The sequence below is a fragment of the Drosophila willistoni genome (genome assembly GCF_018902025.1).
Source record: "Drosophila willistoni isolate 14030-0811.24 chromosome 2L unlocalized genomic scaffold, UCI_dwil_1.1 Seg168, whole genome shotgun sequence".
Classification (NCBI taxonomy): Eukaryota; Metazoa; Arthropoda; class Insecta; order Diptera; family Drosophilidae; genus Drosophila; species Drosophila willistoni.
The window spans coordinates 3,104,023-3,130,132 of record NW_025814047.1 but is presented as its reverse complement, the minus strand read 5'-3'; the positions used below and the strand labels follow the sequence as shown (position 1 = coordinate 3,130,132).

Sequence of the window (26,110 nt, the reverse complement as noted above, 5' to 3'; positions counted from 1 at the left end):
AGCAGTAAGTTTAGTTTTATTTTGGTTTGCTCATATTTTGAAGCTTAAAGGCAATAAGTTGCGCAAACATGGCCGTTTAAGGACGTTTTTGTAGAAAAATTGCCATGCACACACACAGAAACACCAACACACACACACACACACACACATACATACTTGCATTGCCCACTCACAATCATATGCTTCGACAAGCACAAGTTTCAATTTGTTGCACTTTTTAAGCATTAAGTAGCTGCTGCTGTGAGAGAAAAAGCAAGCGAGCTGCAGCTTAACATTGCAACTATATATGTATGTATATATGTGAGCCTCAAGCCTAGCATGTGTGTGTGTGTGTGTTAGTATGAGTTTATATGTGTGCGTTGGGCAAAGCGGTTTAGTTGCATTTAGCTTTTAACAGTTAGTAGTTTGTTTTTGTTTCGCTTTGGTTTTCATTACCTACACAACATCGAAAGCACACCAAATTTTAGCTCGTTTTGTTTTGTTTTTTTTGCGGGGTTGTATTTTGTATTTTTCTTTGGCTTGTCTAGAACATTTAGTTAAAATTACAAATTACACACTAAAAGTACATACACATACACATTTAGAAATTTTGTTGGTTTGTAAAAAAAATCGAGAGCTTCTCTTTTATTTATGCGCTCAATTATTTTGATTCCTATTGTAACGCTGCAAAGTATGCTATACATTTTAGTTTTAACTATCACCTTGACCAAAATTTTGTTTAATTATTTACCTTTTGTTTGTTGCTTGCCTAAAAATTGCACATGAAGTTTCGATTTCTCGCTCACACTTAAATACTAAACGATTAAATTAAACCATAATAAAAAGAGAACAAAAAAAAACCAATAAAATACAATCAAAAATCACACAAAGGGCCCATTTTATGAGTTACTCAGATTGGACGGCTGAGGCCATTGCCGTTTGATGACGGCAAAGTGAGTCATCTGAAAGGTGTTTGTCAGCTGGCAGCGACGCTCCACAAATCCAGTCAAACAGTAGCCCATGTTGTAGTCCTCCATCGAGATGTTCGATGTCAGATACAGCTTGAACTCATCATTGCAAGCGGGCTGTGACTTATCCGTTAGCTGCGACACTGTCGCACCAGATGCAGAGGCCGACGCTGCACAGCCAGAGGCTGACGAGGAGGCCGCAAATGCAGAGGCCGAGGCAGATGCTGTTGTCCTTCGAAAGTGTCCGGCAATCAGTAACGAGCCCTGCTGCTCCAGCGGCACCATTCGTGCCCTTGTGGCCTGACGTTGCGTGCCAGAGCATTCGACAATGCGACAACGATTCGGTTGCCACCAGCAGGGTGTTATGGTCCAATAGCTAGAGCTGGCCGTGCGCGCCCATCCTTCCTCCGGGTACAGCAATATCTGGCAAATAAAGAAACGCCACACAAAATGTAAAAAGGACAGCAAAAAAACAACAACGACAGGGACAGAAAGGAAGGTAGAAAAAAAAAATTGCATGTATGTGAAAAAGTGGGTAAGAGAGAATGAGATTTTAGTTGGTAGCCAATTGCAAATTGGTTTTTGCCTGTTGTCGCACACCATTCAGTTTCCACTAGTCTCTAATTGAAAATCGTAATTACAAAAAGTGCAAATTTGTTTCCATGCGTCCAGTGAAGTGATTTACCTAGTGGCTCTCCGATCAGCAGCATTCGCAACTCACTCAACTCACTCATTTACACACGTTGAATTTGGACTGTTACTCATTAAAGCGGAAGTTTAATTTGATGAAAATAAATTGCCATAAAATTAACATCAAATTGCTTTTGACATTTTTATTGTGCCTGGACATTAATGTATAAACAGTAAAGATTGACTACAGGTGACAAATTAAGCAGAAATCTGTCAAAGGACTTGAACTTGAACTGCGATTATGATTATGTTGCTTTTATATGTATTATATTTTGCCTGATCTTTGCTAAGTCTTATGTACATATGTATGTATATTACTTAAACATTAAGACAAAATGAATTCTATAATTTTGAATTTTACGCTCCTACCTAGAAAGTCTCTTATGTTAAGGTAACTAGTACGACTAGTGGGTACTCAACTGTCTAGCTTTCAACTTTCCCTTCTATTTACTAAACTAAATGCAACTATTTTTTGACTCAAAACCTTACACACAAAGTGTAACTAATCACTAACTGCAATTCTCTAATAGACTGCTGTGATTGCTGTTGAAACATGAGAATTTATGTCACAATTAAATGTTGAAATGTTCTACATCTTTGAGTTGAAAGAGCGACATGACCCTTAAGGCATCTTTAACTCTCGTTTAACTACTTTAAACAGTGCTTAAGGTACTCCAAATTATGAGCAATCATTGTTCAAAACACTTTTAATCAAACACTTTCATCAATCACAACAATTTGTTGCTCTATTGTTGACACTTGACATAGTTTTCGTTTTGAAAGTTTTGAGTCAAAAGAGTTTAACTTTATTCATGTATGGTGACATACATTCGCTTCTACAGTTTTGTCGACTACATAGTTTGAAATTTAACAATTTTAGATGCTTACCAACAGTCATTAACAGTCTTTACAAAGAGTTGTTGTTTTTAAACACTAAATTATCGGATCATACCGCAACACTAGGGACCGCAATCGGTCTATTCGGAACTTCGAATGGATGTCCAAGGGCTGAAGCTAACCTAACTTACACTTACCTAACCTAACCTAATTTTAAATGCTCACCAACACTGAATTAACAGATTTGTTGTTCTTAAACAGAGAATCAGCAGCTCTTACCACAACACTACGGACCGCGGTCTATGTGGGACATCAAATGGATGTCCAATGGATGAAACTAACCTAACTTAAGCTTACCTAAATAATTTTAAATGCTTACCAACACTGAATTAAGAGATTTGTTGTTTTTAAACACTAAATTAACAGCTCTTATCACAACACCACGGACCGCTGACTATGTGGGTCTTCGAATGGATGTCCTATGAATGAAACTAACCCAACTTAAGCTTACCTTACCTAACCTGAATTTAACCTAACATAATCATAAAAGAATCTATAAACATGTTTACCAACACTATCTAAGTTTTAACCCTAACCCATTTTCTGCTGAGAAAAAGAATGTTCAGAAACTCAATCGAATGATTATTTTCTGGAACAATTCGTTCTAAAGCTAATAAGTCTAATTTACTAGTCCAACTAACCCACAAAAAGTCAATAAAACAAATTTAAATTTTGCATATTTAGTTCTCTGTAGAAAACTTTTAAAAAAATGCTTAAATTTTTTGAAAGATGTTTAAATTTTCTGATCGTAAAGTTGAACAAAGGCCGAGAATGGACTTAGAAGGAATTGAAAATATTTGAAAATTATCTTTGTTTATTATCATTTAAAATTATTGAATTTTAAAATGGAATAAGGACAGATTGACAGAAACCTGATATGGCAAGCCAAATTGGCCTAATTTAACCACAATAACTAGACAAAGCCCTGCACTTTGGGCCTAATTGTGTGTGATTTTAGATCAATATTCAGTAATCATTTCATTATGCTGGTAAAGCCTGTATTTAACAGGAAATTTATTTCGCTGCCATCTTTTTTTTTTTGCTCTCACACTTTTTGGTGTGTATTATTTTTATTGCCAACTGATATTTTGCTGCTGTTGCAACCGCATTTGGTGTTGCTGCTGTTGTGGCATGTGGCATATGGCATATGGCAGCTTTATCAACAGCAGCCATAAATAAAATCCGTTAGTTAGTTTATCATTTGGTCGAAATGCCAAAACCAGACTTCAATTTGCAATGCTGGAATCTCCTGTTCGTATGCCATGCTTGTGGTTTCATGGCTTTTATAATTAATACATTGGCAGCTGACGAGGCCCAAACAGACACACAGAGAGAGCGGGGAGGAAACAGAATCAGGCATAGCTAGTCGGTGAAATTATTTTAAATATTTTTCTGCTAATCAAACATTGAATTAGCCGCACAATGGCCATGGCAAAGGCTATGGACTATGTGGCCTCCAAAACGATGCTAAGAAAAAAATGAAACTTCCCAGGAAAAATCAAAGGAAAACTCAAACAAAATTGAAATAATGTGCTGCAGCTGCAGAGAAAAATAAAAGAAGAGAATGAAAACTGAATGGAAAAAGCTTGAACTTCTGGCTAGAGGCCAGCGGCCAATGACCACAGCTGCCGTTGAGTTTGCCTTTTGAAATTGAAGTGGCTTCGCCTCCAGCTACAGCTCCATTTCCAGCTTGGGATTCAACTGCAAATGCAACTCCCGCTGCTACTACTTACCAAACCCCCCACCACCCCTCACCAACATCTGTGGGGCAGGTCTTGTGGTGACTTTGAAATAAAAAAATGCTTATATGGCGGATCAAAAGGGTTACGGGAAGGCGGAAAAGGTGGGGCGGCGGGGCAGGTAAATTGCGGAAAATTAATGTGCCACAGACAACGCTTAAAAATGCATCAATTTAATTTCAGTAAGCTTCGGTTTGGTTTCTTTTTTTATTCAGTTTTACCCTTTATCTATCTGCCTCTCCTGCTGCTATCTGTCCGTCTCTGTCTCTGTCTTTGTTAACGCTTAACGGCATTTAACAAGCCCGTTGGCCAAAAACAATGGCCATCATGGCAATGCATTGCCATGTCCTGGCATGGCACATTAAGCCCGAATGAAAATCCACTTGACTATTAATGAAAATTAAACGATTTTCAAGTGGTTTTTTTTTTCCTCCCACTAACCAAACCAAGCAGATGGAGTTGGAGCAGCAGCTGAGGCAATGGCATGGAAATGCAATGATTATGAGAACTACATAATAAATTGTTTAAGAAAAAATTCATAAATTTTTAGCATTTAATGAAATATTTTAATCAATTTTTAGTCACTTAGCATTTTCATACGTTTTTCAAGTTTTCACCAACATATCGTTTCCCTTTTGTCTTTATGTCCCCCAAAAGCAAAGTCAAGGCACGTGCTACATATTTGTCACTTTGGACATATTCACACTCACACACACACATACATTCTCTCGCACACTCGCACACATAGTTGTCGCGATGTTAGCTTATGTTGCTGCAGTTCAAATTGGGCGCTCGTGTTTGAAAATTTCACAAAAATGAAGGAACAAGGAAGGGTAAAGAGGAGAATTTTTGGCAGTGCAATTGCATTGGCAGTCACAGGGCGTCCTTAATAAGCTGCCAGCAAAAAAAGGAATAAAAACTGTCGAAAGAAGGTTGAGCGAGAAAAGTATGCGGAGACATTGCATTATTCAAAGGTGCCCCAAAAAAAGAAAGTAACTCCCGTTGCAGAAATTGAAAATGCAATGCTACGCAACAAATCGCTTGCCACTATCAAGGGTCATAAAATTCCCCAACGCACACACAACACACATACACACACACAGAGAGAGAGAGACACACACACATAAAGGGCGAGTGACAGAGCTAGAAAATCACTTCCTGCAAACGTTGGCAATTTCCCAGTCAGGACATCAGGTGGTAGCGAAATCGAAAACGTGGCAGAGACTAGGTCGTCGTCGTTGTTGAATTCTTTGAGTTGCCGCTTTTGCTTCACCAAACCAAACCCCCCCAACCCCCTCACCTTCTCCACATACCCCACACCAAAAATAATAATCGATTTCTCTATGGCAACTCTGTTTTGTTGACTTTGGGTTTTTATTGCATGCCCATTTTTATGGCCACCACAAGATGCGCTTCCGATTTGCTGCCACATCTATTCCCAACTTCCTTTTGCCACCATTCACACGAAGAAGAAGAAGAAGACAACGAAGACGACGACGACGAGGACATTCGCTTATTCGAGTTGGCGTTGATTTTGCCTTAAAACAGTAAATACAATTTCCATTGTCAGCAATTGGTAACTTTGTCTATTAATTTACTTAATGAGTTCATTGACAAATATTGAAAGCGGGGGCGGTTGCTAGCTCGAACTTAACTTAACAAATAGCTGCCAAGTTCTCTGCCTTCTCTTCATGCTTCTTTCTCGATTTCTCGTAAAACTTTTCTCATTTCGCTTCTGACATTAATTAATTAAGTGCTGCAGACATTTCAACACTTTTACCCAAACTGCGTTTGTTCGTTCGTCTGTCCATTCATTTCTTGGGTTCTGGTCCTGCTCCTTGAACGTCATTGACTCCCATCAGTCATTACTTAGGCAAATTGTCTTTGTATCGGTGTATTTGTATATGTGTGTGTGTGTGTGAGTTTGTCTGCGTCTCTGCCTATATATGTATATCGGGGCACTTCAACTTAATTACCAGCCCTCATAAGTATGCTACACAAGACTTCGGCATTGCCTAAGCTCGAAAATCAAAGCTTCAACACGATTGTCTAAGCACTTCAAACTTGAGTACAAACGCCCAGGATAAGAAACAGGATGTGTCAAAAGAAAAACAGAACAAAATACAACAGGGCAACAAAAAAAAACCCTAGCCTCTTTCGACTTCCCCCCACACAGCCCTTCCTAACTCTGCGACAAAATCCCCTCATTTTCATTCATTTCGCACAATATGCTATCGAGTTATATTGCCGAAGACTGATTGTGGGTCTTCGGGGATGTCTGTGTGAGTAAGCGTTCAATGAAGAGAAAAGCATTTGGGGGATTGGAGTATAAAGGTGAAAGGCACATTAATGGATATGAGAAAGTGTTTGAAATTCAGGTACGGATTCAGATATTGAACTAATAAATTGCTTACACGTTTTCTTAATAGTTATTGTTTATATATTTTGCAATTTTTGCTTATGCCGACACTTTATTGAAGTTCTCAATTGGCTATTTATCTTGGGACAAGCATAATTTGTATATATTATATTTAGCTCAACTTGATAGTCCCCCATTTGAAGGACCGTTCTAGCCTTGTTAAGTTCTCATTGATCATTTGCATAGACACACAAATTTGCATGTGCTAAGAGGATAAAAAAAAGAGAAGAAAACAAATGGAAAGCAATTTGCTATGTTTGCAGAAAACTGCAGGTGATTACCTAGTCGTACTTTTAACCATTACCAAAAAACACGATATTTCTACTCCACAGCGGCTTTTGTTTTTATTGAGAGCATCAATGCTTTTAGCCAAACTTCTCAATGAGTTCTGGTTTTAGTTGCTGTTGTTCCACCCACACAATACTCTGGAAGGAAAATTGAAGTTTTCTATTTCTATTACTATTTTTCTTAGCGTAAATGAGTTTCGTTTTTGTTTCGCTTGTTTGCTTGTTTCTTTCTTCGTGTTTTTTCTGTAGTGCAAAACTTATCTCTTATTTTTGGCTTTGGTTTCAATTGGCCCTGACCATTTTCGTATTTATTTAGGCCCCTCACGCGCAACCCATTCAAATTGCCTTTGCCAGGAAAGTGGAAAGTTTTAATAAGTTGCTCATTAGCACAGAAAATGAGACTCTAAGACTGAGGCGTAAACTGCTGACTGGAGGTTACACTCGAAGGGTGTACAATGAAGATGAGAATAAGTCTGAGAGAGAGAGAGAGAGAGAGAGAGAGAAAGGCGGGAAGATATTGTAGAAGATGGTAGCAACAAAATAATTTACACGCCAACATCCGTTGCAATTAAACTTTTGCTTGGCGTAAAAAAACTTAAATTTCAAGCTTAGAAATTGCCTTGGGCCAGACTACATAGAGATAGATATATAGTATCTGAAAGTATTTGAAGTAAACCGAGTCTTGGCCAAAGTTCTTATTTCTTGTTCTTTTACGGCATATAATGTAGATGTCAACGAGAACAGAAACTTTTGCCGCGAGCATTTTCTAAATTTAATGAGTTGTATTAAGGCCGCAGTTAAAGAGGAGTGGCTTTGCCCCCCACCCCCCCATATTCGTCCTTACCGCCTTCTTTTGCCATAGTCGTACTCTTGGTGTGTGTTGTTAAGCGTAACTTTATATGGCAAAGTTTTGCTTCATGTGTCTCGGTTGTTGCCTCTACATTCACCTCGTCTCGTCCTTGGTCCTTGTCATCTCTAGTAATGCAGAAATTAAAGTTCTTTACCAAACTACAAGCGGCAAGGCGAAAACGAAGGCGACGGCACAAACTTTTTCTTTCCTCTGAGCCCGCAGTTGACATGTTGAGAAGTACAAGGATATGCGTAGCTACAAATTTGATATGTTAGACAAGCAGCAGTGGTTATAACCAGGAGCAACCAACAACAAACTTGCGGGGCGCGGGGGGAGTGTCTGTGGTAGTGGTAGTCGAGCCACAGCTTACACAATATCGTCGTGATACTTAGTTAGTTTTTAGGCACCATGGGTGATGGCTATAGTTATTTTTCTTTTAAGAGAGAATGAAACTTCACCAAAGATTAGATTAGGTTTACACCATTTTAAAATGAAAGCTTAGAAGTTTTGTTTGCCAAACCACTATGATGAGATTTTTGAGAGTTAGAGTGCATTAAAATGTATTTTGTTTTGAGAAAATCTTTCTTTTTGTTCTGTCTGAAGTGTTTTTGTAAGTCGTTTAGAAGCTTATGGCCAATTTTTTGGTTGAAAATGATTTTAAAGTGAGTCGCATTGATTTTTAACTAATTAAAACTATTTTAATCCTGCCTTTAACTAAAAGGAAACTATTTTTCTCTCACCTTTAACTGGGTTTTGAAATCCGGACCCAAAAATATCCACTTTGAAAAATAGTAGGAACGTCTTTACAACTATTTGAAGTTAATCAATTTTTCGTCTTGTATAGAGTCAAAATATTAGTCAGAGTTAACGATTTTTAATATAGTTACATCTAATTAATATAACACTAATTAATATACGAACAATTTATTTACTTCAACTAATTATAAACACGTATTCTATTTTTCAAAGTCGATGTTTTTGGGTCCAGATTTTAAAACACGGTTTCAGGTGAGAGAAAAATATGGTTTCAATTAGTTAGAAGTCAATTCGACTACTATAATAGTTACACCGCTTTTTTTTAAGGTTCCTATCAGGTTCTTTCCCACTTTTTGTTTAAAGTAAACCTAAGCAAACTTTTAATTTCTTTAGTTTTCGTTTCAAAAGATATTTTTAGATTTGAAAAAGAAGAATGAACGTTTTTGTGCTGCTTTTGCAGATTAACCTCGATCCGGGTTTTAAAATATATGAAGGAAATTTTGAATTTTTACTTAAAAACCTAGCGAATGTCAAGTGTAATACAATTTATTTACTTTAGATGATTTATAGATGGTCCCTTTCTTAATTATAATTTGCTTAAATTCAAGATTTTGAAGAAAACTAAAACATTTTGCTATTAAAAATAAATATGTGCCGAAAATGCTGTTCTAAAATTGTTCTAGTTTTTTAAATTGTTTTGAATTTATATTCTATTCAATGATATATTTTAGTATTGTATTGCAGTCTGTATTCTGTAAGTTGTATTATATACCTTAAACATAGATTACCATAAAGAATAGGTAAATATGAATGATAAGCAAATTTAAATTAAAAAAATAAATTTTTAAAAAATTATTGATTGTTGTCTAGAATTTAGCTAGATTGTAGCTAGATGATTTTGAAAGTAAAATGAAAAAACTCTACAATTTGAGTAAGAATGATCTCTGATATTTTTAGCTACTCTCTGAAAACAAAGGCCTTAAAATATATGAAAGAATTATGAAGTTTCATACTTAAAAACCAGACGAATGTGAAATTTAATCCAATTTATATCCTTTAAATAATTCAATAATGCTTTTACTATTTCAAAATTTGTTTTTTATTCATATTCATATTTTTCTTCATTCAGCAGCATCAGATGAGCCCATTTAATTAACAAAGAGAAATTACTTATACGACATGTTGTTTGAATTTTCAGTAGTAGACCCCAGCAATGTCATAGAGTTAAGTCTAAAGAAAGAACTTTTAGATAGATATATGGAAACAATTTGATTTTTTTGACAAACAGTTTTACCTTAAAATTTTACACTTGTAAGAAAGAAGTTTAAATTAATGTTAAAACATCAATTACATTCAAGCGACGGTGAAGTTAAAACATTTATTGAAAATGCGAATGGATAAAATTGATATTAATGGATTTTTCTCGATTGTCTCGCCATGTATTTTATGCATTTCGAAATGGATAAATTTATGTGCAAGCATTAGCATATAGAATACAATTTTGCACATTGCCCACATTTGAGCAATCTCTTTGCCACTGTGGTTAAGCAGTTGGGTCTTTCAATGTTGCAAGTTTGCTTGCTGCTATTGGAACTCTTGTGAATGGTTAGTGGGGAATAAGCCTGGGCCTGGTCTCGTTGTGGGGCTGCAGCTGGGGAGGTTTTGCCGGTGTAAAAGATTAAGCACATTTATGTGACAAGTGCGGTGTCAGCAGCAACTGCAAACCGTAGTGGAAATTCCAGCTGCATCTGCTGCATGCCACGCATGTGCCACAAATTTAAAGTTGTTACGCGCTCTAATGAAATTTGAGAATGCTGGCACTTTAAAGTTGCTTGCCACATGTCATAGGCGTGTCTACTTCAACTTAGTTGGAGTTAGTGCCAAAAGTTCATGTTTGTAGGTTATGTAGTTTGTGGCACAAAAAGAGACTGTCTCATTAACAGTCTCTTTTTCATTTTATTTACACTCGAATTGGTCCCAGTCACGTTTGTGAGCCCAAAAACTAAATCCGGTTTTGTGCACAAAAAAAAAAAAGAAAAGTTATTCTGTTGTTGTTGTTGTTGCCAAGTCAGCAAGAAGTTGGCAAAATAGCTCATCAATAACCCATTTGGCGATACAGCAGATACGGATACACAGGTCATGGCATGTCCTCCCCTGGGATGAAACGGATGCGCCACTGCCAGTGCCTGTTGACTGGTTACAAAAGGGAAACTGTTAACCCACATCCGTGCAGCTGAAGACTTGGCATTCATACTTTAATAGCTTTGGGAACAGGGGAGCATAAATCAGCCTTATCCTAAACAACAAAAAAGAAGAAAACCAAGCCAAAGGAAAAGGAGCCGAAATCAACGATAAGTATGAGAAACGCAAAAACCTTCTGCTTATAAACTTCATTGGCAATCAACGAATCAGCAGCAAGTACGTATAATATATACATCTATATACATACTATACATTTTATCCTCCCCTCAATTATATTCGAAAAAGCAAAGGAATGAGATAAATAGTGAGCAGAGGGAAAAAATGAGGGAGAGATTTCCTTCTGGCAGCAGTCAACATGCAACATGTTAAGCGTGTAAAAATCGGTGAGGGGGTGGGGCAGCGAAATGAAATGAAAATTTAATAAAATAAAAGCAAACGACTTCGTTTTGTTTCGTCTCGTCTCTTGCTTGTCTGGTGTATACCAAGACATTTGCCTTTAAATGAAGATGTATGCCAGCCGGGGCGTATGAGTAATATGCGCAAATATGCGCATAAAATAAAGCAACTTGTAGCAAATTTCCCAACCAACCAGAAAGCCCTCCCTCTCCCGCCCTACATTTCCATCACCAAACTCCCTCAATTCCTTAGCAAGGACTCTCTGGCCCTGACTCTGGCTCTTTGGCTGCTGCCTTCTTGTGTGTTTAATTTAGCCAGGCCATAAACGTAATGCGGCGCCTGAAGTATGCCAGCTACCCGAAATTTATATGGCGCCACATAAAAACCTCGTCGACAGTTGCCTTCAAAGTGTGTGTGTGTGTGTGTACCCTTGGCGTTGCCTCCCCCCCTCCTCCAGGCAATACTTGTGTTTCATTTCCGGCCTGGCCTAACATAAAATACCATTTTATTTGAAGTCGGCTTTAAAGACAAGATATTGTTTTTTATCTTCTTTCGAGGCAGCATCCTAACATTAACCCATTGCACAATGGGCTAATTTCATTAACTGAAAGGGTAAAAAGCACTTAAAAGAAAAGCCATAAAAAAATCCTATCCCTTAGGAAGATCAGAGATTAACTTTAACCAAGTTGCCTTGACTTTGATTGGTGGCCAAAACTGATTTCAACTTAATCGAATAGATTATATCAAAATGTTTACTAAGTATTTAGATTGAAGGTCATATAATTGAATTTAAATTGCTAAATTTTTACATTGCTCAACACTGTTTCGCTGTCAAGGTAGCAACGTACATTTTTTTGTCAATGTTATTAACAAGTTTATCACAGAGAGAGAGAGAGAGTAAAAAAATGTCTTTTTCATTTGAATATTTCAAAGATATTTGCCAATCATACACTTAACTTCCAAAGGAAGCTTCTATCGCATTGTATAAGGAACTCGATCCCATTGTGTTGTATGCGAGATGCAACACATCAAAGGCATGCCAAAGAAGGCATTTCGTGAAGGCGAATTGGAGCAGGCGGTTTTTGAAGTTGAAGAACTCCCCAAACACTCGTCTCCTTTCCACTCTTTGGCCTGCCATCACGTTAGCATATCAGTGATGCCATCCATATCCATCAAATATCACGCGCTTCATGCCATGCTGGTACGGGACGGTATGACTTTGCTGACTGCCTTCCTGTCGAGCCGTCAAATTTGCAAAAGCCATGCCAAAATCCACCTACCACATTCCCCAAGCAACCCCCCACTCCATCTACATTCTCAACTCTCCTCTCTGTTCAGTCATGACCAGGCTTTTAGACCCTTTGTGAAGATATTTTAAAGCAGGCAAAAAGTCTCTTCTTCACTTGGGTGTGCATAAAATTTAACTTATTTTGTTGTCTAGTTTATTGAATTAGCCTGGCACAAACACACACACACACACAGACTACGAGTGAGTGAGAGAGAGAGAGAGAGCGCAGAGACTGAGACGTAGAGAAAGTAAATAAATTGAATTAAATTGATGCGGCAGGAAATTGAGCAGCTTTTTCAGGTTGCTTGTTCTTGTGTTTTTGGCCAAGGAAATTGCTTTTAATTTTGGCACAAAATGTCTTTTTAATTTTTTTCTCTCTTTTTTTTTCTCTTGGCAGACAAATCCTGTTTGCCATCAAAGTCCTAAAGCCAAAAACGTATTTCAGACACAACACATGTGAGGCAGAAAGAACAAGAATATATATATATACGTATGTATGTGTGTGTGTGAGAGAGCTCATCAAGCGGCAGCTGTGTGTCATAAAATTGTGTTTGCCAACACGAAAATATGGAATGGCATAGTTAAGGTAAATTTCTACTTTAATATGACTCAGTAAAATTAGTGAAAAGATTTGCGCAAAAAAATGTAAAGAATTTCTATTAAAGTTAAAATGAAATCAGTGGCATAAAGATTTTCCAAGAAATATTTCACTTTTTAAATTGCATTTTATAGAGATTATTCTAAACGAGGGGCGTTCCATAGATTTGCCAAGAAAAATTTTGATATTTACTTGCAATAGAGTTGGTGGGTCAAAAATATCCTCAAAAAGAAAATGTGAAAGCACTATAGATATTAATGAAGATTTTACTTGCTTTTTGTTCAATTTAGAATTTAAATTTAAGTTATTGGAAAGTAAAACAAAAACAAACTTTTTTTTATATTTATCCAACGAATTGACCTCGAGCCGGCACAGCATATTTTAAATTTAAAAACCTAAATCCACAAATCTTGAAAGTACGCGCAAATCTAGGAAATATTTCTAAGCGCATAATACTAGGCAACAGATTTTAAAACTATTGGTAAGGCAGCCAAAAAAGATAGGGAGAATCTTCACTAAGATTCGCGGGAGAGAAAAATCTCTGTCTAAATCTTTAAAAATAGAATAAAACGTTTTTTATAAAACGAAGTTCTTATTTAGCTCATACTTGTCAGGAATTATTAATACTACTTAGTTAATACTTGTTATGAAATATTAACTGAAGAAAACACTTGCCCAGAATAAAGTCTTATAAGGCAAATACTCAAGGTGTTCATCATCATGATATAGACAACTGATCTAACTACTAATAAAAAGGGCTTCAAAAATGCATATAATGCATGAAAGAAAGAATGCTTCTTAATGGAGGACATGCGATTAAAGTATCCAAAAATTGTCAAATCAATCAGATTTTTTAAAAGCATTAAAAAAGTTTCACAATCAATTTCTTGTTTGGATACTTGATATATCTATACGATGTAAATAAATCACAAAAATCTTTTAATTATTATAATTTTGAATAGGATATAGTTGAAAACTATCAATCTAACTAGCTTTTTACAGGTACTAGCAACTATGGTCATCTATTTAGACGATAACTAGCCTAAGAGTCGTTGTTAAGTTGCTTTTACTGGGCCAGTCAAACAACCCATCTATCGAGGAATGCAGAAAAAAACCTTTGTTTTTGGCTATAATATATGTATATGTGATATCAAAGTTTTAACTACTTAGAAGAAGTTTATTTTAAATAGTTATTACTAACAATTTTGCTTCTTTTCGCATCTAACTTAATTTGAGATGACTTTGAAAGCATAACCAAGTTTTTGATAAGTACAAAATTCCACTGCGGACTAAACAACAGTTAGTGTATATAATTTGTCTACTGAAGAAGTTCATTAAAGGATATTAAATTATTTGGAAAAAAAAAAGCTGAAAATCTATGTAACATTTTTATATTGACCTTTACCAGGCAATTAAAAGGTTTGATATACTTTTTCCTTAGTTTCAATCCGACTTAAACCAAATTTCATGTGCTTTTCTATATTCAATATCGATATGACAACTTAAAATATGGTTTTCTTTAAAACATGTAACAAAATCAACTATATTCCTTATTTCAGTGCTATAAAAATTGATCAAAATCGAAATTATCGATTCCCATTATACAGTTTGATTCACTTTTAAATAGTTTGAACTAATTAGTGTATCGCCTTGATAAAATTTCAATTTCAAAATAGAAAATTATTCCACAAATACAAAAGAATCTAACAGATGTTCATCGACTGAGCTGGTACAAGAATAGATAATTGACCTATTGAATTATAAAATCCTCTTCAAGGATTTAATGATGTTTGAAACCGATTCAAGAACCTAAATTTTTGTTTATAAAAAATTATTCTGATTGATGTAAAATAAAGTGAGACTTTGTAGCTTCTAAGACCTTTAAATGTGTTTAGAAAATTAATTGAAAAAATAAAAAACTAACTGGATGCATTTCGTAGTTACTTATTGAATGACCCCCTGTGTGTATCATACAATTTTCTAAAGATTACTTCGAAATGGAGAAGTCTCTCGCTCTCTGTCTGCTCATTGTACGTATTGACCTGGCTTAGTGCAGTGACTTGGTTTATTTTTACCCCCGACTCGCCCCTCTTTCTGGCTCTTGCTGTCCTTTGCTATTGGCCGACCCTTTAGACCACATTTTTGTACCATTTTGTAGCTGTCAATGTGTATTTTTTCTATGGAATTTTTTTTTTTCTTCATTTTCATGCCGTTTGCATTTAAAATGTAAGTTGTGGCCTTCTTGGAAAACGCTTTCGAAATGCCCAGACCACGCAATTTCATTTCACCTGTCAGCTCTATGTAATAGACAACCTACACACACACACACACACCACATACACCCATACAGACAAGCATGCATAAATAATGTTCCTTTTTTGTTGTTGTTATTTATTCTTTTTTTTTTTTCTTGTGTATGGGGGGCCAAAAGTTCGGGGTCTGCTGCTAAGCTGCCTGCTCTTCGAGGCTGCTGTGACAAATTGCGTTAATGCCAAGTTAAGCTGGCGGCAAGAAGCGCCTGAATGAGATGAAAGTGGAGAGGTAGACGAAGGTGTGACAGAGAGCGACGAGATACTTCGTTTGCTCCTTGGCCTAAGACATACAGAGAGAGAGAGAGAGTGCTTTCTATCTCAGTCTTCGTTTGCTACTGGCTTAATGCAGTTAATTATTGCTGCATATACTTAACGTTTTTTGTATCAACCTGCCACTTGGCACTGCATAGCAGGATAATGTCTAATTTTTCTTTATACGCATATACATTTACCTAAAAAATATAAATTTGTTAAATAGCTTAAAGAAACGAGTCAAGTTTGCGGCATTGAATAACTTGAAAAAATTGCAGTTGGCTAGTAAAAAGGTCGCGCATACGCCTTGTGGGCTACTGATGGCAAATCGCCTTAGCAGCTGCTCTGGCAGCTGGTTTAAGCCCCCTAATAAACTAGCAGAAATGCATAGTTAAGCTCTATTTTTTTTTTTTTTTTTTTTGCTTCTTGCATCCAACCACGACCACGCCTTATGCCGCCCAGCCACAAAAGCCAAACGGCTTGGCCATTCGAAATGGGCGTGAGTCGAACTTTGGCCATGAGATTTAAATCAGTTGTAGAAAGAGTCTGCTTACTTATCCCAAGTTTCTGACTCAGACAGTTTAAAGAGAGTGAAAGAGTGTTGGCGGACTTGTTTGGATGAAGAGGGTGGGGGCGCAGGAGGCAGGAGGCAGTATAGGATGTGCTTTTTATGCCCGCCATTTTGACTCTATCTCTATCTTTCTAAGTTGTTGTTGTTCTTGTTGTTGTTGCTGTTGCTGTTGCTGTTATTGCTGCTGCTTCTGCTGCTTTTTCTGGCTTCTTCTCCGCTTGCTACAAATCATGATAATAAATTCCAATTTTATTTAGTCAGTGAGGCGGCAAAGCACCCTTGTCATCGTCATCGCCATCGGGATTGGGTTTGGCTTTGGTTTGAGATCCGGGTCGGGAGTCGTTTTTTTTTTTTATTTTTTGGGTTGACTTTGCCTCAAAGTTAGTCCTCCAAAATGGGGGAGGGAATGGAGAGAAAAAAAAGCCAGTTTCAACTACTTGACTTAACCGTTCATTTTTCATGACTTTTTATTTTGCATGCTCTTTGTTTTTCTTTCTGCCATTAAATAAACAAAAAAAAAAAAGAATAAATAAATTTACTCTTCAATTGACTGAACCAGTCTGCACTATCATCATCATCATCACCATAATCAGACCTTGACTATAATGAATTTGTTTGTATATTTTGTGCTCTTTGTGGCTCAAATCATAAACAGCAAAAGCAACTGACAGCCTCATCAGTTGTTAGTTTCTGTTTCAGGCCAAAGAGCTGACTGGCCACAAGCTTCCTGTCCAAGAGTTTTAGTTTTTTTTTTCAGTTCTTTTTGTTCGTTTTTGCACCCGTCTGAGCAGTGGTAAGAGTGGCACCACAACAATAGCAACAGCAGGAGAAGCCTCAGTAGCCCAAACACATTAGCCGTGTGCTAAAAATGTCGCAGAATTCAGTCAGAGTACGATGGCCACAGACGAGAGGGGTTTTAAAAGAAACTAACGTTCAATTAAACCAGTGACAAGTATATTCATTATAAAAGACATTATTTATACAAGACAATTATGTTATTTTTGAGATCAAAATATTTAAGAAAAGAAATGTTAAATGCCATTTTTCTATAATTAAGTTCAGTCAAAACATATATAAGTCTTAACTCTTTGATAGACAAGTCTAAGTTAGTTGAAAAGTAAGTAAATATTAGTTAGTGAAGTAACTTATTTATATTTCATCTTACTTAGAAAGGCCTAATTAGTCTAATAGTCACCTTTGACCCTTTTACTGTGTTATCTTCCCTGCCATATCTTGTAACTTTATATACTTATGTATGGTTAGTTTCAAATTTGATTCAGGGTATAAATTTCAAACTAATTGGTCCAATAAATTTCAGAAAATAGGCAGTTAATTATTGTTGCGTTTTTTGAACATTTTTTTGTATTCTTGGCTTAAAATATCAACTACTTCTTAATAATTTTAGGTTCACATGATTTGAGTCATTTCTAATTTTTGGTGTTGCCAGTGCTTGTAAAATATAGTTAGGATGATAGTTTATAACTATATCCCATACTTTAATAATAATAATTATAAGAATTTTTGGTGCTTTCATTTATTGTTCGCCCAGGACTCAGGTTTTCAAAAAGATATATGTATATTCTCCCAGGCTTTTTGTCACATATAAATGTCCTTTGAAACTGTCATCAAGGACTGTTGACAAAATGTGGTGTAAATTGGACTAGAAAGAATATGTAGGTTTATATTTTATAACCTGGTTCATTGCCCTCCTCCTTAATCTTAAGTTTTAGAGATACTAACTTGGGTGTGGCTAAAATATGAATTGTCAATTGTCAACTAGGAAAACAATCATTAAAAGTGTTAGACAAACTAAAAACCTCAACGAGATACACTTTTTTCATTAACCGGAAAAACACTCTTCCAATTTATTCTACCCATAGATTCTTAATTTTTGTATACCAAATATAAAGAGCATTTTCTTTTTTGCATTTTTAATATGAAATCTTATAAATGCAAGTGTAAAATTATTGAGCCAAGGCAACATAATGATGAGTTTTATACCAAAAACTAAACGTTGGGTTTTTCAAAGTGAGATTGATATTTTTATAGCAAGTTTAAAATATTTATTTTTAGGTCATTTTTTAGTTTGTCTAATGAGCTAAACATCACTTATGTATCCATTCCTTCTTCACGCATTCGATTTGTGTGTTGTGGGTCAAGATTTTGTATCGTAATTGGTAGCAATTAGTAATTAGTCTCATTTGTTAGTTTAATAATATTGATCAGTTTCTTGTTAATATTTAGTAAACATTGTTCACATCTCTTATTGTCATATTAAGTTCAGCTGGTATAATAAGATTATATATTGCAAATTGTTGTTGAACGAAAATGAATTATTTTTGTTTTTATGTCTTTTCCATTAGTCAAGATTTTCTAAAGTTATGAACACCTTTATTGCTTTTCACATGTTCAACGAAAACTTTTCAAGATTTCAAAAAGGAAAACTTTTCATTTTAAACTTCTATCCATGAGGATGAAATATTCAGTCTAAAATAGGCTAAAAGGATTCTACAAACTACACCTAAACAAGATAATAAAGTATACACCATAAGAAATGTATTACAAACGTAAAGTTAATTGAAAAATCTTGATTTAGATAACTGCTGAAGTTAACCTCGCTTAGCTGACCAGCAAATTGAAGGACTTTTAGCTGGCTGGCAGGACATGTGGCAGAGACCAGTTTGCAGCTTTTGGCTCTCCACCTCCCATTCTTTCTTTCTCCCTCTCTTTCTCTCTTTTTGTGTGTCGTTTCCTGCCTCTTTTGCTTTGGACTCCTCACTGTCTGTTGGCAATTACAACGTTGCAATGTTGATGGCACTTTTTTTTTTGCATATGTATGCAAACACACACACACAAACACACACATACAACCATGGGGGAGCTTACATGGCCAGACATTGAAAGAGAGATGAGACAGATGGACAGCAAGAAGGGCTAAGGACTGACTAGAACCACAGGCTAGTCACTTCCGCTTAGTTTGCGAGGTCGTACATTTTATAATACTCTTCATTTTCTTTTAAAGGAAATTGTGTTTGATTTGCATACGCATCTTGGGCATAATTATATGACCCAAATGGAGAATCCTTGGCTAAGGAAATTTAATGCCTTAAATCCTTTCTGGATCGTATAAAGTATTTCATTTGCATATTTCCTGCAATTTCCCCAATGCAATATTATACCAATAATAATTCCTTTTGTTATAGGGTTGCTTTTTTCGGGTGGTTTTTGCTATCGGATACATTAACCCCCTCCTCGCTCTCCGCCCACACAGGACAACCATCCCCCGGTTTACCCCGTTAATTTAAAACAAACACTTTATTCCTCGTTTTTTTTTTGGTATAGGTATAGCTTCATTATAAAATCGATGTGTGGGAGTGGGGGTAGGTAAGAAGCAACCCCCTTGTAAATGTAAATGTATATAAATGGGGAGGAACTACATACAGTTACTTTTAGGAGAGAAAGATACATATCTAAAAAGAAAATGTATATATACCAATATATTTTCCGAAAATTTACGAAAACTTAAACATTGCCCCAAATTGAATTCATTGGTTGGGGCAAACAACTCCATTCACATTTAAGACCAGCTCGTTAACCCAACCTTTCTAGACCCCTCACCCCCCACTCTCCAACTCCCTTGTAACCCATCGAGTAGTTCATGCCAAAGGCGACTTGCAGTCCACAGGACCTCAACTCTTGGTGTTAATGTCTTCTGGCATTGGTCCTTCTGCTCCTTCTACATCTTCGTACTCATGCTGATGTTGCTGTTACTGTTGTTGGCTGGTGGCACTGCAGTTCAGTAGCAGGCAAAATAGACTGAAATTGATGATGTCACTTGATAGGGCGAATGAGTTTTTCATTTTTCACTTTTCACATGTAGAACTGGCCAGCTTCAGCTTCAGCTCCATCTCCCATCCCCATCTCCATCTAGAGCTCTCCAACTTGCCCCATTCTCAGCACAATTTCTGGGGTAGCCTTTGGTGTTCGTGTTGTTTAACAAATTCATCCTGTTGCTTGCGCTTCAGTGCGTGCCTTGGGCTGGCTCCATGCTTAAAGCATGGACAGCCACCACATTGCATTGTGCATATGGTTCAGATCCTGCTCCTGCTTCTGCTTTCGCTCATCCTGCATACATTTGTATGAACGTATGTGAGTGCATTTTGTTTTTGTGAATGTTGTTTTTATTTTCTCTCTCTCTCTCTCTTTTTCTCGTTTTTTTTGGGGGGCAACATCCATTGTTGTGCATCGACCTGTTTGATTGGCTTTTCTTTTTGCACGTTTTTAATTAGTGTGCAGCTCGGCTGCACTTTCCCCCTCTCATCATCCTCTTATTTCCTCACTTTTTCTCTGATTGTATAGAAGTAGTTGTTGTTGTTGTAGTAGTAGTATGTGGCATATATTGCCCTTAAAGCCCTTTGCCGCATTAAACAAACGAAATATTTCATAAGCGCATTGCGTCCTGGCCACAATGCCAAATGATTTATATGCAAAGTATCTCTCTGACTCTTTCGTTCTTACTCTTACTCACTCTAGCACTCACCTAGGCCCCAAAACGCACACACACACTCACACATTCAGACATACACGTGGCCAAGCTATGACTACAAATTTTCCAAAATTTGTAACAAAGGGAACACACACACACACACAAATACCTCGGCTCACACACGCATCTATACACAGTGGAGAATGTATTTATATGAAATCTGAGAGTGAGAAATGGAGACTATAACCCTGGAGTATTGGCAGCTTTGCGAATAGAAAGGAGTTGCACCTAGAATTCAATATACTGAAACTGGTTCACGTTTTGCCCCACTTACACTAAAATTTATCCCGAATTTAAACATTCAAATAGCTTGAATTTAGTTATTCAAGAACTGTAAGAAGCTTTTAATTTCTATTTGCTGTAATAACAAGTTATATTTTTGTTTTATATTTCAAATGTTCTGACTTATAGGACTCTAAGTAGATAGAGTCTAATAGGATATGTTAAGCTAATCAAAAATCTAAAGAACTCTAAGTAGATTTCGATTTTCGAATAGCTTAGCATAACCTATTCCAAGACCTCAAAAAGCCTAAACGTCTGCTTTGATATCTATATTGAAACCTGCAGTTGCAAGCTTTGTAGTTTCAATTCTCAACTACTTAAAGCGTTGAAGATATGATACGGCAATTACAACTCTGGATCCTTTAGCTAAGTCTGTTAATGATTGAAGTTAGTGTTTCTTGAAATAACTATCCAGACAGCCTCCCCATCCAATTCTAATCATAGGATTAAAAATCTTATAAAGATTTATTGACCTTAAGCCGGCTAAAACCCTATATTGATTATTTTTATTATCATAGCTGCAATTTTTTGAACACTTAATTAAGAAACTTCCCATAAATGCTTGAAATTTTTGCAAATTAAACTTACTGTAGTAAATAATTTCAATATTGGGATTTAATTCCTTACTTAAAATAGCTATTTCTTGAATGGATTTTAAATGGTAATTCGAGAACTTCAAATAATGTGAAACGCGTATATCTAGGACCTAAATGTGTAAAGTTCCCGAATCTAAAACTCAAATAAGTTTAAACCTTTTGTTTTTGATAAACAAATTTTCCATCTTAGCAGATAAGTTATTAGTCATAATAATCTCCTGATTTTTATTAACAAATTTTCCATCTTAGCAGCTGAGTTCTTAGTCATAATAGCAATTTCTTGCATATTTTTCAAATTATAATTCTACGATCTAAAATGTGTGAAATTCTCGTTTTAGAAGCTATACAAGTTTAGAGAAAAATTTTTGATTTAACAGATAAGTATTTATTAAAAATTTGTTGACACAATCAATAAAAGAAGCTTTTAAAGCTGTAAATTCTCTTTGCCTGACATTTAAAATATCTAATTCCAGGATTTTAAATGAATAACAAAATTTGACTTGCTGTTATAAAAAAGATTCTAACAACTCAAAATTTAAAGCTACTTAAAGACAGTTTTGAATACCTACTAACTAAATCTTTCGACTTAATGCATATCGGGTTAACATTTGCTTAAGAATATTAGCTTTGATTTGGCATGAATATCATAAGTTTGTTTTGTACACAGTAATTTAAAGGATTTATAAAAAAGTTGCAAAAATTGCTTGAAGCTCTTAAGATTTTAATCACACGCACACTACGACTTCAAGGTTTTGAAAAGTTTGAAAAAATGTTTCCAAAGATTTTAATCATACATAAATTGATTTGAGTGTGAAAGCATTTTAAGTAGTCGCATGTTGAATAATTGGAGTTTTAAGATCTTCTTGTCTTCGTTCATGTGGAAATCTACTTAAAATTCCTATTCACTTTGATCCGTGGCACTTTTATTTATTTACGCGACATTTTTTTTTGGTGCTTGAAATTCACACCCCTCAGACTCTCACATACAATCGAAATCACTTACGAATGCAAGTACACTCACCTTATTAGAATTACCATTGAATTTCAATAGCTTTTTGCAGGATTTGCCGCGACTCTCGAAATAGATTTCCTGGGGTGTGCGTCGACTGCGTTTCTGTGTTGCCGGTAGACGGTTCACTATACTGTTTGTTGTTGTTGTTGCTGTTGCCGCCTTACGTTGCATTAAAGTGAGTGGCTCTTGAAGATTACTGCACTGTTCACTGCCCGCCACCGATTGGGTGGCCTTGTGGCGACTCACACAGAAGAGGCGACTCAAGATGCCGCAACAGCCACTGGGGGGCCGGGTTGATGTTGATGGAGATGTTGTTGTTGTAGTTGTTGTCGTTGTTGGTAATGTGGAAGCTGGCGGGCAAGTTGTGGGTGTTCCATTGTTATTATTGGAGCAACGTAATGAAATGGTCATTAGATTGCTAGCATCATGACGATTGACATCCATTTCCATACTGAGCCAGTGAGTAAGAGAATACCAAAAAACTGTTGCCTACTTAAGAGCGTTGAATGGAATCTTTTTGACAAATTTCTATTTGGTTTAGTCAGTTTTTTTTCGTTTGCTTTGCCTGTATTTTTTTTTTCTATTGGAAGCTGTGTGTGAATTTTGGGACAGGTGGTTCAAATTTGAAAATGTCTGTAATGTTGTGGTTGTTGATATTTTCGGTGGTTAAAGACACAATAACTTGGCGCCCTCGCACACAAACACTAAATGCTTACGCACACTTTTACACTCTGGCAGACACAAAAACACATACAAGCATACGCACACGCACAGGCTCACACTCTCTCGCATAGACCCCAAAAATTTTCACACACCGCAACGTTCATGAGTCGAGGAGGCCAGCAAGCCAACTGATAGCACAATTTCTGCTGCTTTCATTACAGTTAGTTGTTTGACAGAGTTGCCAGATCAAAACAGCAACAGGATGAGAGAAAGAGAGAGAGAGTTGAGAGCGTTGATGTCTGCGCATGAGCAAGTTAGGCACAGTTAGTGCAAAAAGCAAACGTCTAACGGTACTATGCCATTGGCTGGCATGAATGAAGTTGATTTGCGTTGTTGTTGTTGCTGTTGTAGTTTGCTGTTTACGTTCACGTAGAATGAGAGGGTCAAAGTTGTAGCGCGCATTTTGCTTTATGTTTGTAATTGTTTGTTGGCGGCGCCTCATGTTATGCAGCACTTTTTTCTCTTGTCTACTATTACATATGTTTATATGTATGTATGTCTGTAAAAGAACTGTTTGTGGCCAATTGCAAAAAGGGTGTTCTGGGCTTTATGAAAAAACGCAAAGTAATTACATTTGATGTTGGAACAGGAGTTTAATTGAAAAGTAGTTGTAAACAACGTTTTTTTCTAATAAGGGTTTTAAGACAATTCGTGCAACTAATTGAATAATCATTAGTGTTTATATTGAAGTCAATTTTGTTTATAACTTGACTAGGAATGAAAGTAGTCACATAAAAGAAGGAAATACAATAGAGTATATAACTATTTTATTCAAGACATCTTGAATATAAAAGTAAGACAATTGAATTTCAATTACTAAATGCTAACATATCCTAATTAAATGCCAAATATGTTATTTAATGATACCCTACAATCTTATAACCTTCAATTAAGGACAAATTCAGAGATGTGAAATTGGATATAGTTTTATTTTACAAAAATTCTGATTATTTTTGAAATTTACTAGAACTTTAAAGAAGAAGAAGACTAGTTTTAAGCCGAGAAGTATTCCAAAAATTGTTTATAATCTTAAAAAAATGGACTAATCTGCTGCTCATTGCATATTTTGAGGGGCCGATATTAAAAATTTGTTTATTTTAAAATGTAATTTATAAAGTTTATAAATACTTGACATGCTATGAAAGTGCAAAAACATAATTTGAAAATTTTAATAATTTTAAATGCTATTTTTGCAGTATTTACAACCTTTGCAGTAAGAATAACTAATAGTAGGACCATATTATATGAAAACTATAAGATCAAAAATTTTATTTATACAAAATATTATAATTTACAACTTCTAAATATATTAAATTACGATCTATGTTTGTTATCTCTTCTGTTTATAGTCCGTTTTTGAAAACATTAAAAAAGTGTGGCTGCAATTTTTTATGATTAAAATACCAAACATTTCAGAAAGTAGTCTAAAGTTATAAGAAATTATTATAAGCTTTTCATGGACTATGCTTAGTCATTGAAATTGAGGTATTTATAAGTCCTTGCTTAGGGGTTTTAACGTTGCATCACAGACATTAGTTTTAACCAAGGGTCGAGGACAACAAGCAGATAACCAACTAAAGTGATGAGCAGGCGCAGTGTTTATGTACACACAGAACTATGAGAATGTGTGTGTCAGTGCTGTGTACTCTATATGTAATTTCAATGTTTCAACGTAATCTTTGATTTGATTATGCTGTTGATGCTCCCTCTCTTTCTGTCGTCCTCTCTCTTTCTCTCCCTTTGTCGGCACTCCAGCAATCGTCTCCTGCTGATGCTGCCTGCCATTGCTAAGGGCTGCCATGGGCTGCTGGGGGCTTCTGTGGGGCCCTTCTCTGTGCGCTTTTGTGTGTGTGTGTCTCGGCCACTTCCGGGTAAAGCTATAAACGGATTATAAAGTAATTTAATGCTTTTTGTTTTTGTCTGCACGGCGTTTCACCATGACCAACGCTGTTTTCCTTACTTCTTTTTTTTTTTTTTTGGCAATAAAAACTTTTAATGTCGGTTTTCCCTATCACGCAAATATATATACGATATAGAAGTTTCTATTGGTATTTTATGGCCGTTTCTTGTTTTTGTGTCATTTAATGAGTTGACGGTTGGTTTTTGTTTGTGTATTGTTAGTTTTCTGCGTGTGTGTGTGTGTGTGTGTGTTTGTTTGTTGGTGTTTTTGCAATTAATGTCAATGAACATTTTTTGGCAACATGTTTATCTCCAGCGAATGCACATGGACATAAACTCTTAGATATATGTCTGAGGGTACACAAAACATATATGTATCTATTAGAGTAGGGACTCACGCACATATCCTTAGATTGTCACATTAATTATGTACGTTAAGCTGTCAACGTACGCCATATTTTTCCTTAGCCACCCAAAAAAGGAAGACAAGTGTCCTTTATTTTCTTTATACACGTATTAGAGCGTGTCCAGCGGCCTTTCTAACGTCTTCTCCCTCTCTCTTTTCTTTAGCTATCTTTCATCTCTTCTTGGCCAGCGATAAGTGTGTCTTAGTTTATCTTTATGTATGTTTGTGTGCGTGTGCACGTGTGTGTGTGTGTACGGCCTTTAGGGTCCTAGTTTGCTGCTGTTTGGCAAATAAATACATTTGATAATGTGGCACGAACCTCATATTGATGAGCCAGGACCAAATAGGGAAGCCAGGAGATAGAGAAGCCTAGAGAGAGTTGGTGTTAAATTGAATGAAGTGCAGAGAAGTTTAATAAGCAAATAGATTGCCTGACTGAATA

General features: G+C 36.0%; 1 protein-coding gene across 1 annotated transcript; it reads right to left on the bottom strand.

Moving 5' to 3' along the window:
- Positions 1 to 597: 597 nt before the first annotated feature.
- LOC6640689 (cell wall protein DAN4) lies at positions 598 to 23,477 on the bottom strand. The gene is made up of 2 exons (XM_002063647.4): positions 22,650 to 23,477; positions 598 to 1,370 (listed from the first exon to the last, which is right to left on the bottom strand). The coding sequence occupies exons 1-2, from the start codon at positions 23,088 to 23,090 to the stop codon at positions 879 to 881; spliced, it is 933 nt and encodes a 310-aa protein (XP_002063683.1). The 5' UTR covers positions 23,091 to 23,477; the 3' UTR covers positions 598 to 878.
- Between the last annotated feature and the right edge of the window lie 2,633 nt (positions 23,478 to 26,110).

Bases quoted from the DNA above. Each gene is read 5' to 3' on its own strand.
- LOC6640689 (XM_002063647.4), bottom strand. From the start codon at position 23,090: ATGGAAATGGATGTCAATCGTCATGATGCTAGCAATCTAATGACCATT. The intron at 1,371-22,649 runs GTGAGTGTACTT...TTTATTTGCCAG, and splicing joins TCAATGGTAATTCTAATAAG to ATATTGCTGTACCCGGAGGA.